The 14,424-nt window shown below is 33.1% G+C and overlaps 1 protein-coding gene across 1 annotated transcript; it reads left to right on the top strand.

Moving 5' to 3' along the window:
• The first annotated feature begins 2,970 nt into the window (after nucleotides 1-2,970).
• LOC145073781 (tropinone reductase homolog At5g06060-like) lies at nucleotides 2,971-4,439 on the top strand. The gene is made up of 4 exons (XM_079020273.1): nucleotides 2,971-3,359; nucleotides 3,666-3,882; nucleotides 3,987-4,093; nucleotides 4,176-4,439. The coding sequence occupies exons 1-4, from the start codon at nucleotides 3,057-3,059 to the stop codon at nucleotides 4,350-4,352; spliced, it is 804 nt and encodes a 267-aa protein (XP_078876399.1). The 5' UTR covers nucleotides 2,971-3,056; the 3' UTR covers nucleotides 4,353-4,439.
• The last annotated feature ends 9,985 nt before the right edge of the window (nucleotides 4,440-14,424 follow it).

The following is a 14,424-nucleotide window of genomic DNA, read 5'->3' as shown; positions in this document are numbered from 1 at the left end:
TAGCCCCCTTTTTCTCTCAAGCACTCCTTACCTTATATATATGAGACAGTTGGCCGTACACGGGTTTACGGCCGTAAACCTGTGTACGGCCGTACACACAACCGTAAACACATATATAGCCATAAACACTGAGGCGAGGCCGTAAACTCTGGCCATAAACTCCGAGGTCGTAAACTCTGGGGCCGTAAATTCCGAGGTCGTAAACTCCGAGGCCGTAAACTCCGAGGCCATAAACCCTGCTTCAGATGCGAAGAAAAACGATGTTTTTCACCCTTTTTGCTCCAAAACTCGATCAAAAACTCGTTTTTATGAAAAACGCGAAGAACAAACCCCTCCTTATTTTGCCAAGATCTATCCAAAAACATAGAAATCCTTCAAAAATAAGATCAAAAAAACTCTAGATCTAACAAAATTGATTGATACAATCCAAGCTCTGATACCAATTGTAAGGCCCTAGAAACATGGATCTTAACTAGTAATCAAGCAACTAACAATCAAACAAGATAAGAATGGAGTAGAAGAAGATTAAACCAAGCTTAGCACACGTTTATATCAAAGAAACGTCGGGTACAACTTGGACAAACACAAATGACTGTAAACTTTGTGGATCGACAACAACCTGCAACTGACTCAAACACACCCTATAATAGGGAAACATTGGCCGTAAACAGGTTTACGGCCGTAAACCTATTTACGGCCATAAACCTCTGGCCGTAAACTCTTCCAAAACACTCTATTACAAGACAAAAGACCCATTAAGACCTATACATCAAATATCCTAGCCCAAACCATAAACTAGACCCTTCACTTTTAGCCACTAAATTAATTCTTAATTAATTCTTGACTAATATTAATTAAACGATATGATTTCTCTTTTAATATATTATTCTCATAATATATTAATAAATCATAATTAATCATCTTTCTCTTTAATTCATCCTATCAGTTGCTATGGAGAAGGCAATCCAAAAGGACCATGCTCATAATCGGGTCAAATACATACCAAAATAGTTATGAGCTTAGACACCTAATCCAATAGAGTAGATATCATACCATCCTTGGAATCACGTTGCTAAATTGTATTGCATAGAGTTGTAGTTCTCACAAATCCTGAATTTGTTTCATTTAATCGGTCATTAACTTATTTCTTTATTATCCTTTTTAAATTGTTGTATATCAACCCCAAACTTCTATGAGCAATATTGTACCTTACAAAAAAAGGTATAAGCATTTGCCCTTGTCTCTATGGATAGACCCTGCTTACATTGTATTACATTTTTAGTGCAAAGTAGCGTTTTGTACCCCTTTATTTTGTTGGGCTTATCAGTCCTAACAAACACTAATAAAAGATAAGATAAATCAATTTGGGCTAAAAAATGTCATTGTAATTTGGGCCAAAGAGAATGAATCGATGAACATTAATGAGATTTTGAGTTTGAATTGGGCTAAGTAATCATATGATTTTGAATTTGGCTTTAGTGTTGAAAAGTGGGCTAGAAATTAAATTGGATCAACAAATTTAGCATGAAAAGAAAATAGATCGATTGGAGAGACTCACCAAATATTTCGAACATTTTGTCGATTACATAAAAATGTTCTTATTTAGGATCATTGTTCTTGAAATAGTTGCTTAAACCTCCAAGATTAAGCTTTGATATCACATGTAGTATCTCATGGAAATGACAATTGTAGAATTATGAATTGCATAATCGAAAATACATGAATTAACGTTTAAGCACAAATGTATAGAGAGAAAGAGATTTTTTTGCCACATAAAATACTCTTATTCATTTTGCAACATGTCATTTTTTATTTATTTTAAATTAGTTTTTTTTCCACATGTCATTTTATGGTTGCTCTATTTTATTAAAATACATATAATATTTAAATGTAATAATTAATGCATATCAATTTCATTAATGAACTTTCCTTTTAATTTAAAAATTCCTACATAAAGTCTCATTAGTTTCATTTGCTTATTTATCTAAATTATTTGTTTAAATTTAAAAGAGAAAAAAAACTTTAATTTTAATAATTCAATATTTTTATCACTTTTCTTATAAATTCAAACTTATCACATGTTTAGAATTTCATATTTTATTTTTCATCTAAATAAACTCATGTATTACATGACTCTATCACCTAGTTTATATCTACATATACTTATAAAGTAAGTATTTTTCTTTTCGTCACATTCATTTGAAACCTCAAACCTTTTAATTTCTTTTTAAATTAATACATTAAATCCAATATTATTATAATTTCAATATTATTTTTTTATTCTCACTGTAATATAGTTAGTTGGTTAATCTAAATATGATGTTAATTTCAAAACATAATTTTTATATAATATATTCAAAACCTATTTTTTTCTAAATAGTTAAAATTTTTTAAATAAAAGATCTAAATAAAAATGTTAAATTAACAAAAAAAATGTTTATTAAAATTTACTTTTTATAATAATAATTTTTCCTTAAAATAGATAGTTTAAAATAAATTATAAATATTAAAATTTTAAATATAATAAAACATGTATAAAAAGATAGTTTTCAAATTCATTAAAAATAATAAATGTATAAATAAAATGTTAAATATAAAACTTACATCATAATTCCAAATTCACCATACAACCTATAGATATATTTCATTGAAATAATATTACATAAAATATATCTATCTAAATCGATTTATTTTTATGGATAACGACTAATGAGATGATTGAACTTTAAATTAGATAATATGTGAGTTATTGTTTATTGTTTGATACTTTTAAATCCATTATATTGATAATGCTTATAATTTATCTAAAATACTTAAAATGTATTATAATAAATTAGTTGAAGAATTATTAATTTAAAATTATTAATTTAAAATTGCTGACAATAATAATAATAATATATATTTGTTAATATTTTATTTATACGAATTTGGATAAAATAAAATGCCACGTTGCATTGCAACAAAAGGGTGTGAAACTGTGAACAACTGAACATCAATTGAAAAGCGGAAGAAATTGTCTTTGCCAAAGAAACGTCGCAAATCAGGATACAAAGATTATGACGACGGCGGAGAGCAGTTCTGCAACTACAAATTCCAGATGGTCTCTTGCCGGAATGACTGCTCTCGTCACCGGCGGCACACGTGGTATCGGCTACGCTGTGGTGGAGGAATTGGCAGGGTTAGGGGCGGCGGTGCACACCTGCTCTCGCAACGAGGCTGAGCTCAATCAACGCTTACAGGAATGGTCCGTCAAGGGCTTCTCCGTCACCGGATCCGTCTGCGACGCAGCTTCTCGACCTCAACGCGAACAGCTTCTAGAAAAAGTCTCCTCTGTCTTCAATGGAAAGCTCAACATTCTTGTAAGTTCTTTTGATTTTGTTACTAATGTTAACGTTCCCCAAATCGATTTTGTTACTGCGAATTATTAGGGAGAAACTCCCTATTTTGAAACAAGTTTCTGTTTCTATATCCATAGTTCGTTCAATTGTTACATTTTGAAAGCTTTGAAACCAATTCTAGATCCACAATTCGTTTGTGCTCTTTCCTTTAAGATATTTTTAATAATGGCTAGCCATTTCTAGTTTAAACAACAATGACTTTTACGAATGATTTTACAAAATCCACATTTGTAAGAACACGTACTTCCATTGAATTCTTTCCTGTAGATAAACAATGTTGGAACAAACATCAGGAAACCTACAACCGATTACACTTCAGAAGAGTATTCCAAGCTCATGTCTACCAATTTGGAATCTTCATACCATATGTGTCAACTTTCACACCCTCTTTTAAAAGCTTCTGGAGTTGGAAGCATCGTGTTCATTTCCTCTGTTGCAGGTTCTATTCACCTTTCTTCTGGCTCCATCTATGGAGCCACCAAAGGTATATATATACACTTTCCCTTATCCAATTTTCCTAATTTCGAGACTCTAATTTCTCATGGAAAAGGGATTTAAGTTTTTAACTTTTAACTTCCATTTTTCAAGGTGCAATGAATCAACTTGCAAAGAATTTAGCATGTGAATGGGCTAAAGATAACATTCGGAGTAATAGTGTAGCACCATGGTACACTAAAACTCCACTTGCCCAACAAGTAATATCTTCTCCTCTTTCCCTTCTTTCTCTATGATCATGCTGGAATTTTATAATTTATATTACCAAATTGTTTTATGTAGGTGCTAGCAAATGAGGAGTATTTGGAAAGAGTGGTATCAAGAACTCCTCTAAAACGTGTTGCAGAAGCAAATGAAGTGTCGTCAATGGTGGCGTTCCTTTGTTTACCTGCTGCTTCTTACATCACTGGCCAAACAATTGCTGTTGATGGAGGATTTTCTGTTAATGGTTTCGCATGAATTTTGTAATAGAATTAGGAATTTGGTTTGGTTATCTTAAAGAAGTTTTTACTTAATGGTAACTAAGTGTCTTACTTGATTTACAAATGAGGAGTATTTAGAAATTTTTAGTTAATAGAATTATAAATTTATAATATTGACATTAATTTTTACCTAATTATGGTGACATTTATGAATCCAATCGTGAAGGCTCAATTTCCAAAACTTCTATTAGTTGAAACAATTTAAAAAAGAGAAATTAAATATCTTTTTTACCTTTTAATCCTACAAATCTTCCTATCTATTTAATTGATGACATGTGTCATATTAGTATCCTAAAATATCATTAAATGAGTATTAAATGTTAAACAGGTCACTATTTTATTGGATAGAAAGATATTTAGAAACAAAAAACTATTTTATTGGATAGAAAGATATTTAGAAACAAAAAACATAAGGATATTTAATTTCTAAATAAAAAAATTTAGACAATAGTGAAGGAGGTGTTGCTTAAGTTTAATGAAAAAGCCCCTTCCCAAAATAATAAAACATATCGTCAAAAAGATCTAGAAGGTCCAATGGATTTGGTCTCAAATATGGAGCCCACCACCAAGTCTATCCCATCAATACTTGACTCTTATCCAAAGCAAATAAGAAAGAATTAGGAAGCAGTCAATTTAAACTCCTCCTACCCACAAAAGAATTTTATGAAAGAAAGAATGAATTAGGAAGCTGTCAATTTAAACTCCTCCTGCCCACAAAAGAATTTTATGAAAGAAAGAATTTCATGTATATCCTTTTTAAATTTTAAAATATTATATTTACTCAGTTTAAATTTTTAATATCATATTTATTTTTCAAAAACCTTCAAAATATCATATTTGTCCAAATCTTTTTTTATAATGTTTTTAATATTTTATAATCATTTTTTATACCTTAAAATTATTATAATAATTAAAATTTTAACAATATTATCCTTACGTCTATAATAATGGAATGTCAAATGTGAACTTCTAAATTGTTGGAATGTCGTTATCTTGACAAACAAAAAGATTCATTTTCAACCCTCCATATGGAATATATATTTTGACTGTTTATTTTTTGTTGTTGATTATTATCATATTGTAGATGGATGATATTTTACATATTACCATTGACATTTTGATGTTTGACAATGACATATACGATATTTTGATATTTAAGAAGAGTATATATGATATTTTGATTTTTAAAAAAGACATGTATGATATTTTGAAATTTTATGAATGGTAAATATGATATTTAAAAATTTTATGAAGGGTAAATATGATATTTAGAAATTAAGTTGGATAAATATGATATTTTGATGCCTAAAAATGACATATATGAAATTCTTATATATTGTAATTATGATATGGGCCCCACAAATGATCGAAAGGACAATGCTCCTCATTCCCTACGTTATCCTAATTATTTTTAATTCAGGAACAATTCCATAATATCACTCTCGCGTTGTGGGGGTTAGTTGCTGTTACTTATGTGTTTTGATGTTGTCATATGAACGTGTTTAACCATGTTTCATCTGATATTAATGAATTGTTCCTGAATTTTTTTCCTTTTCTAGAAAATGAGTATTTTATTAATAAAATGTAATGTATATGAAAGTCTTTATGATTAAATATCATTTTTTTATAAAATGTTTTTATAGTTTTTATGAGAATCCTAACATTTTCCATTTTGTGACATTATCATATACAAAACCATAAGATTTATATATAATGATTAGAAAGGAAAATACATAATTATAATTATCTCATTTCAATAGTATTAATCACTTGTCCATCATCAAATCTGTTTCAAGTATAGAAAAGATATCAAACTATAACTTCAACAAAAAGAAGTGAATTTATAAGTACAAATGATAATCAAAAGAAGCTCTAAATTATCCATTTTTAAGGAGACACCCAAATCAAAAGAGGATCAAATTTGTAAAAGAAATTTGACTTTCAATTAAATGAGAGTAATAACTATAAAAACATTATTTCTGAAACATAATCAATCAAAATTCAGAATTCAAATCTACAATTCGACATGGTAAACTAAAACTCGAATTAAAACAACATATAACTCTACTTAAGAGTTTATTAAGTATGAAGACAATATAGATAGCCTTCCACCAATCTATTAGCCATATAGAATTCAAATTTGCATAAACAATTATACTGATGGTAAGAAAGAAAGGCTATAAGAGGTTCTCAGGTAAGAACATACACTAATCATAGAAGAATTGCATCATTATATCGGTTATGAAATAAGAATAAGACAAAATGAACAGGTGAAAAAATTTGACTTATCTCTCCTTTTTGAATCAAAAGTGAGCTAATGAGTTGAATGACAGAGGAATGGAAGTATCAGATTATGATAAATTGAGTTGTCAGTGATACCACGTCATTCATTTACCTGAAAAAAAAATAGCATAAACACGCATGAGAACAGAGGTTTTTTTTCAAATATGTATGTATAAAAGAAACTAAAGTTTGAAGAAAATGCCATTTATCACTGCTGATATTTCAATTCATTTAATATTGTATAAATAAGATTACAAAACAAGTCCTATGCAGAAATGTTTTACAGAAATAGTCCATACTTAATTAAAAAAAGGTCCCTATGGAAAAAAAATACCATGAATTTCCAGTTTTACCCTTTACCACGTATATGCTACCAATCAACCGGTAAAAAGGGCTAATTAGAATCAACAATTCATTCAAAATTGTCCCGAGATAATATGTTCAATGTAACATCCCAAAAATCGAGACAAAAAATTTTGTTTTAATTTATATTACTTGTAAAATTGTTTAAGGAAAAACAGTATTGATATCACATCAAACCACAAAACCATAGTTACATTTTCTCAAAAACCATAATGTCAAATAGTATAAAGTCAGAGTACTTGAAACCATATGTGTGCGGAATCATATGTGTGCGATGCGCTGCTACCCAGCCGCCTCCATCCCTTTAGATGAAGAGGTACCTGAAACCAAAACTGAAACTCGTAAGCACGAAGCTTGGTGAGTTCCCCCCCTCATCATACCACACACCACATAATAGTGTCTATTCCTCGGTATCTTTCAACCGGTACCCGGAAACTAACCTCCCCTTCGGTATCTTTCAACCAGTAACCAAGAGCTAACCTCTCATTCGGTATCTTTTAATCGGTAACCGGGAGCTAACCTCCCCATCTGTATCTTTCAACCGGTAACAGGCGACTATTTCACCCCCTACCGCTATCGCATAATAATGTAACATGATAATACTGTCACACCCCCAAACCGGAACGGCGGAAATGTTCGGGGGCAGAGGACGTCATGTTCAGTATCATAACAATACACAATAGTAAAACAAGCAACAACATCATCCATTTCATTAATAGTATAATTTATACATATGTGTTCTGAATGTATTTGTAAGACACCAAATATATATATATATATATATATATATATATATATATATATATCAAAATAAAATACGAGTCTGAAAGTGCTCCGTCTTCTCAAAACCTGGCCATCTGTACCTGTCTACTGGTGACCTGAGAATACAAGTTATTTTGAAAGAGTAGATCAAATTTAAGCTGGTGAGTTCATAAGTATTTTAGTATTCAAAAGTTTGCATTAGTTTCATGAAAATGTTTGTAAATGTTTGAATGTATATGTTTGTATACTTCCTAGAAAATCCTATATTTTCTACTAAAATGGAAATTAGTCTTCTACCAAGACCCAGTTGTTCTGTATGTTTGTTCTTTTGCAAAAGTGAGTGTTTTTCCCAAGTATGACTGTCATTACTAGAAAATAATTTACATTACCTTTTATGTGAGAAGATCACTATATGATTGTAATGGGAAAATAAAAATATGCAGTAGTATTGTATATAGTAACTACTGAAGTGCTAACTACCTTAAAACCAATTTGTTTAATTAAGGCACAATGTGATGAGATTATAACTATGCTTGATTGACTAGTATAAATCACGACATTCCAAAGACATCGAAATGGTATGACACTTGTCACCTGTAGACCTGCAGGTCCCACTGTAGCTAGCAACAAGGTGTAGGATGGTCAATCCCGTATAGATATATACATGATCTCACACTCTCCTTCCCGGAGACTCTGGTTACAAAACGTGACACAATAGTATAATGCCATGCCATAAAGTAGTGACTCACATTAATGTTATCTTTGTTATTGTATTTGTATAGTATGTTCCTTCTGTTCTAGTGTATAGTATGTTCTTTCTGTTCTAGTGTATAGTATGTTTGAACTGACTCATGTATGAACTGATTTTTGTAAGTTTCATTGTTTTAGAAATAGTAAGTAGTAATTCACTAAACTATACCTATTATAGTTTACTAGTATAAATGTTTAACTGTTACTGATGTATAGAAAAGACTCAATTACTTACCAAGCAACTAAGTTAAGTAAAATCCTTAAAATGGGTTTGATATTCACATACCTATTTAATAAGTATAACTATGATCTAACCAACATTCGGAGTAGTGATCCTACCCCGAGCCCACAACCAAACAAGGAACGGGAGGCAAGGTATCTATCAATAGTCCTAAGTCTGTTAAAGCATACTTATACATAAATAGATAGACGAATATGATTTGATATAAAGAAGTTTATAAAAGCTTTAAAAGAGTTTTCAACAAGTTTGAGTATAAGAAATCCTTTTGAATGTAGTTTTCATATGTAAAATGATTAACACAATTTCATTGTGTTATACTTGTATCCCCCCCCCCCTAAATCATTTAAAAGTATTTAAAATTGTAGTTGTAGGGGTATGAACTCACTTGTAGTGAGTGATTCAGATGAAAGATCAATATAGGATGCTAAGTATGTCAAGTGGCAACCCGAGCACAAACAGATCCTAATAAACATGTAATAACACATATATGTGTACAATTAGTGTACATAACAACTAAAAATGTATGGGAAACGTCCTTAGGAACTAGGAAAATCTCACAATGGAGTGTATCAATCACATATGATTGATAAAAGAGAGTTTACGGCCACACTTATGAGTGTTTACGACCATGGGTGTGTTTACGGCCAAGAACACTTGAAGTGTTCACGGCACAAGCTTGGTCTAAGGAGGGTTTACGGCCATGGATGAAGGGTTCACGACCACCTCATAAGCTAAGAAGGGTTTACGGCCCCAAGAAGGGTTTACGACCATAAACCCTTGAAGTTCATGCATTTTGGTTCTTGATTAATGCTTAAAGGGTGTTTGTTTTATGAGGCTTCAAGAGTTTCTAATAGGTAACAAGTATATGGAAAGGATACTTACGATTTGGAAGACCTTGGGGGTTCATGGCCACCAAGAACAAGTGCGTATTCTTGGTGAAAGATGATGATCTTGAAGATCTAAACTGTAACGCCCGTGTTTCTGGGCTTTCCATTTTTAGCAATGTAATAGTCTAGGTTAACCTTTGTAACTAAATTTGAAATAATAAAAATGTATTATTTGTGGATTATGTGAATTATGTGATTTATGTGTTTATTTTCTTGATTTTTATAATTTAATGAATTAAGAATAAAATAAGCGTCAAAATTAAAGTGTGAGATAAGCCCGATATCTTTGCATAATGTTGTAGTGGTTGAAACAAGGATTCTGAAGATATAAGGAATGCCAAAATCCGAGTTATAACGAAGAAGTTATGACCTGTCGAAGTTTCGCGACAGAACCGGCACGACGTCGAGTGACGTAAAATATGAATTTAAGATAGAGCGATATTTAGCCTTAGCAATCTAAACAAAAGTCGTAGATTTCGTTAAACCGAGAGTGTGCATAAAAGGAACGCCCAAATCTGACTTCGTATGAGGAAGTTATGATTTTTCTAAGTTTCGACTTAGCAGTATGCAGCCCGAATACTCGATTTGAGATCGAGCGGTTTTTAGCCGAAACAATCTAAATGAGAATCGAAGATCTCGTTGTTAGTAGAGAAACGATGAAAAGTTAGGCGAGAACGGACGTCGGACGAAGAAGTTATGATTTTATAACGAAGTTTTCCTGTCCGGGCCTTCTAAAAATAAATAATAAAAAATAAAGTCAAAATTAGCCGACGGAGTCTAAATGAAAGTTATAGAGTATGGTCTGACCTTCGCGTGGATATAAAGAACGTCGAAAACGGAACTCGTATGCGAAAGTTACGCAATTTAGAAGTTCGACGAGTCAATTACGCCCCGCGTAATTTGAGTACGCCCCGCGTACTCAGGCGGATGCAAGTTGCCTGACCAATACTCGAGTGCCACAGATCGACGCATGCAATGACGTCAAAGTACGCCCCGCGTATTGAGTACGCCCTGCGTAATTTGAGATTACGCCCCGCGTAATCCCAGGCCCTCAGCCTATAAATAGAACTCATAATCAGCCATTTTCTCTTGTTCAAACTCTTCCCTCTCTCTAAGTTTTGCCTCGATTTGCGTGCCAATCATATCCCGAAGCCCCGGTATCATTCCCGAGCCCCGAAGCAAGATCCGAAGCCCCGAGGATCCCGAAGAGCGTTATTCCCGAGCCAAAGCTCTGCCCGTGAGGAGTTCGATTTTGGTGGAGATCTTCCAGATCTATCGAAGTATACTACTTCTATAAGTCGTAGTGCTGTCGGATCATCTTCTGATCAAGTGAGTGTATAGTCCCTTTTCAATACACGATATTATACAAGTAATTGTTGAATGTATTTGAGAATACGGGAAGTATTATATATAAAATACGTGCTACGTGTATATATTTGCTGTTATATGTGTGAATGTATATTCATTCTCTTTTATCTCATAGATCTGATATATTCCCTATGAAATACGTGTTATGTGTGTATGCCTCATCTGTTATGTGGAATATGTATTGATCAAAGCATGCTTTACAGGTTTTTAAACAATGCATAAAAATGTATATTTTTATCTACTAATATGTTGGGTAGAACATGGGTAGATAATTGGTGTGAAATAAACAGATGAGAGGCCTCAGTGTTATTGGTGTTATTCTAGTCATTCAGCAGAGTATGGATGACGACCACAGACTATTCTAGACTGTCCTGTGGAACACTAGCAGGCTCATTACCTGTAGGTGTTGTGAACGACGTGTTCACCGGTGTACTCTATCCCCCACATGGTTGCCTTCAGGACACTTATTGTTGAGGAAGCCCCTCTGCAGTAATGTTCGTCCCGATGAAAATCCTGAAATAAGTTCCTTATAATAGACTTTATTTTTAGGAACGTAAGGTGAGGATAACGGGAATGGGTAATCGGGTTTATTGTTGATTGTTGTAATTAAATATAATTATTGTGGGTTTGAAAACCCTATATGCTCACCAGGCTCCCAAGCCTGACCCACTCAGTTGAATTGTTTTACAGGAAGTGGTGCAAGAGCTTAAGATGGGCGAATTATCAAGTTGTTTTGTTTGCAAGTCTATATATGTATATATTTGTTGAATGACTTGTAATGCTATCGTTTATGCTTTATGATCTGTATCGAAACATGACATCCCGACTTTTGATTATGAAATGAAATCATATTTCTTTACGAAATGTTTTGATAAATATCTATTTTATCATGTTTTGTTTTTGGGAACAAATTCCGCATCTCTTTTAAAACTAAAAGGATTTACTCTGAAAATGTTTAAAAAGCATAAATAAAATCGGTCTTTTCTGGCCGAGATTTTGGGGATGTCACATAAACCAAAAGAGTTGGATTTATGGATGAAATCAAAGGGTTTCACTTTGAATGTGAAGGATATCAACTAACAATGGAAGGAATACTTACAACTTTGAAGAGAAAGGATGATTTCCTTGATGATACTTGAGAGAGTTTGAGTGTTCTTGACTTAAAGTTGTGAATAATGAAGAAAAGAGAATGATATTCATACTAATGAAGAGAGTTCACGGCTGGCCATGGGTTTACGGGTGGAAACCCTAGTTTGCAGCCGTAAACCCCTTGTGAAGGTGGTTTCGACTGATTTCTACTCAAAGAACTTAAGATAACGCATCCTAACGCACCATCATTTACTGTACTAGGCTTAGAACTCTCATAGAGACCCTTCATAAAGCTAAAAGGTAACATATACAAGTCTGACTTTTGATTTGATTGAATGGCTCTACAAGATAGAAATTTCGGGTTATCACAAATACAGGTAGGCATGCATGGGTACTGTCTACCCCTTCAGTATCTTTCAACCAGTAACCGGGGACTATCCCACCCTATCAATACTACACATATATATCATAGCATCCTAGCACATAATAACAGACTCAACATGCCAGACGATTATCACAAAGACAATCATCTTTACTATGTACCACTGCTAATGGGCCGACCTTGGCGCCTTAGACCCGTTTTTACAGGAAGGTAACTCACTTTTATGTCGTGTAGTGTCTGCACTGTCCTCGGTATGGAAATCAACCTTTCTCGACTCCTCAATCCCTACACAACATCCTTTCTACATTACTATTTCATGCTCATAACCCTTACAAGGGTCACTTAAGTCCAAGTCAAAGTCAAGGTCAATACTCTGGTCAAAGTCAACTTTATTCAAAGTCAACATCTGGTTGACTAGACTCGCCGAGTCCCCATGTCCACAAAAGCTACAAGCCCATCCCTACTCGTCGAGTATAGCAAGGGCTTGATGAGATCGAATCAACAACACATTGGACCTTCTTCAACCGACTCACCGAGTTTATCCTTGAACTCGTCGAGTTCATCTTCATACGCATGGATGAGTTCAGTCTATGACTCGCCGAGTTCCCCCCTGAATTCGTCGAGTCCGTCTTCATGTGTTTGGGACATTGTCTTGAACTCACCGATTTAGTGTTGGATTAGTGTCTACGTCCATAACTATTTTGGTATGTACTTGACCCGATAGTGCATGGTCCTTTTGGGTTGCTTTCACCAAAGCAACTTGATAGGATGAATTATGGAGAGAAAGGATTAAATATGATTTATTAATATATTATGAGAATAATATATTAAAGGAGAAATCATATTGTTTAATTAATATTAGTCAAGAATTAATAAGAATTAAGTTTGTGACTAAAAGAGATTAATTAAACTTAAGGGACTGGAATTGTAATTATAAGATAATTGCAATTGGGCCATGGATTGCTTTATATTATAAGGGTGGACGAATTCTATGGGGAAACCCATTGAAATCGTCCAAGGCCTTTAAGGAAAGGAGTCCATGGGTTGCTTAGGGCTTAAGCATCCAAATTAGGGTTTCCTTGTTAGATAACCCTAATAGCCTCACTATTTAAAGAGCCCTTATGCCCAAAAACGTGGACAAGCTTTCTTCTAGGGTTTCCACAAGTTTTGGGCAGCCTCCTTCTCTTCTCTTCTTCATCCTCTTGCTCTCGGTGTTTGTGAACCATTAGAGGAGTGACATTTGTGACTCTAAGCTTTCTAAAGTCATTACAAGAAGGAATTGTGATTGTTATTGCTACATAACAATCAAGGTAATATCTTAAACCCATTCTTATGTTAATATGATTACTTGTATGCTAGAATTAGGGTTTATAGTCTTGGATAACTTGCATGTACAATAGAGAAACCTAGATCCAAACATTAGGGGTTTGTATGAGCACATAGGATGTTCTTATAGCTAAAACCCATCAATGGTATCAGAGCCTTGATTGGTTTCTATTGTATTGATGCCTTGAATGTTTGTTTAAGTTGAAAAAATTTGATTTTTGTGAAACTGCCTGATGAACTCGACAAGTCCCATTATGGACTCGGCGAGTAGGCCCCTACTCGGCGAGTCCATATGGGTACTCGGCGAGTTCGAGCGTCAGATAGAGGGGATTTCGGGATTTCTTGCTGTTTTTCTCATGGATAATTGCCTTATCTGTTTTAGATCATTAAATTCCGATTTTAATCATATTTATGAGTATATCCTTGATTAAACAAAAGATAATTACCAATTGATTAGATAATAACTTCCTTGTATGATTAAAGTTGATTATTTGTATTAATTGGGTAACTTATTTTGCAAGAAATTGAAATTAGGTCAAATATAGATAATGACAAATTTAATTGTTTAATTTATATTATTTGTTATTTGATCCTTGTG

The sequence above is a fragment of the Lactuca serriola genome, chromosome 9 (assembly GCF_051521515.1).
Source record: "Lactuca serriola cultivar US96UC23 chromosome 9, Lser_US96UC23_V15, whole genome shotgun sequence".
NCBI lineage: Eukaryota > Viridiplantae > Streptophyta > Magnoliopsida > Asterales > Asteraceae > Lactuca > Lactuca serriola.
Note: the sequence above shows the minus strand (reverse complement) of the source record. Positions and strands in the feature narration are given on the sequence as shown.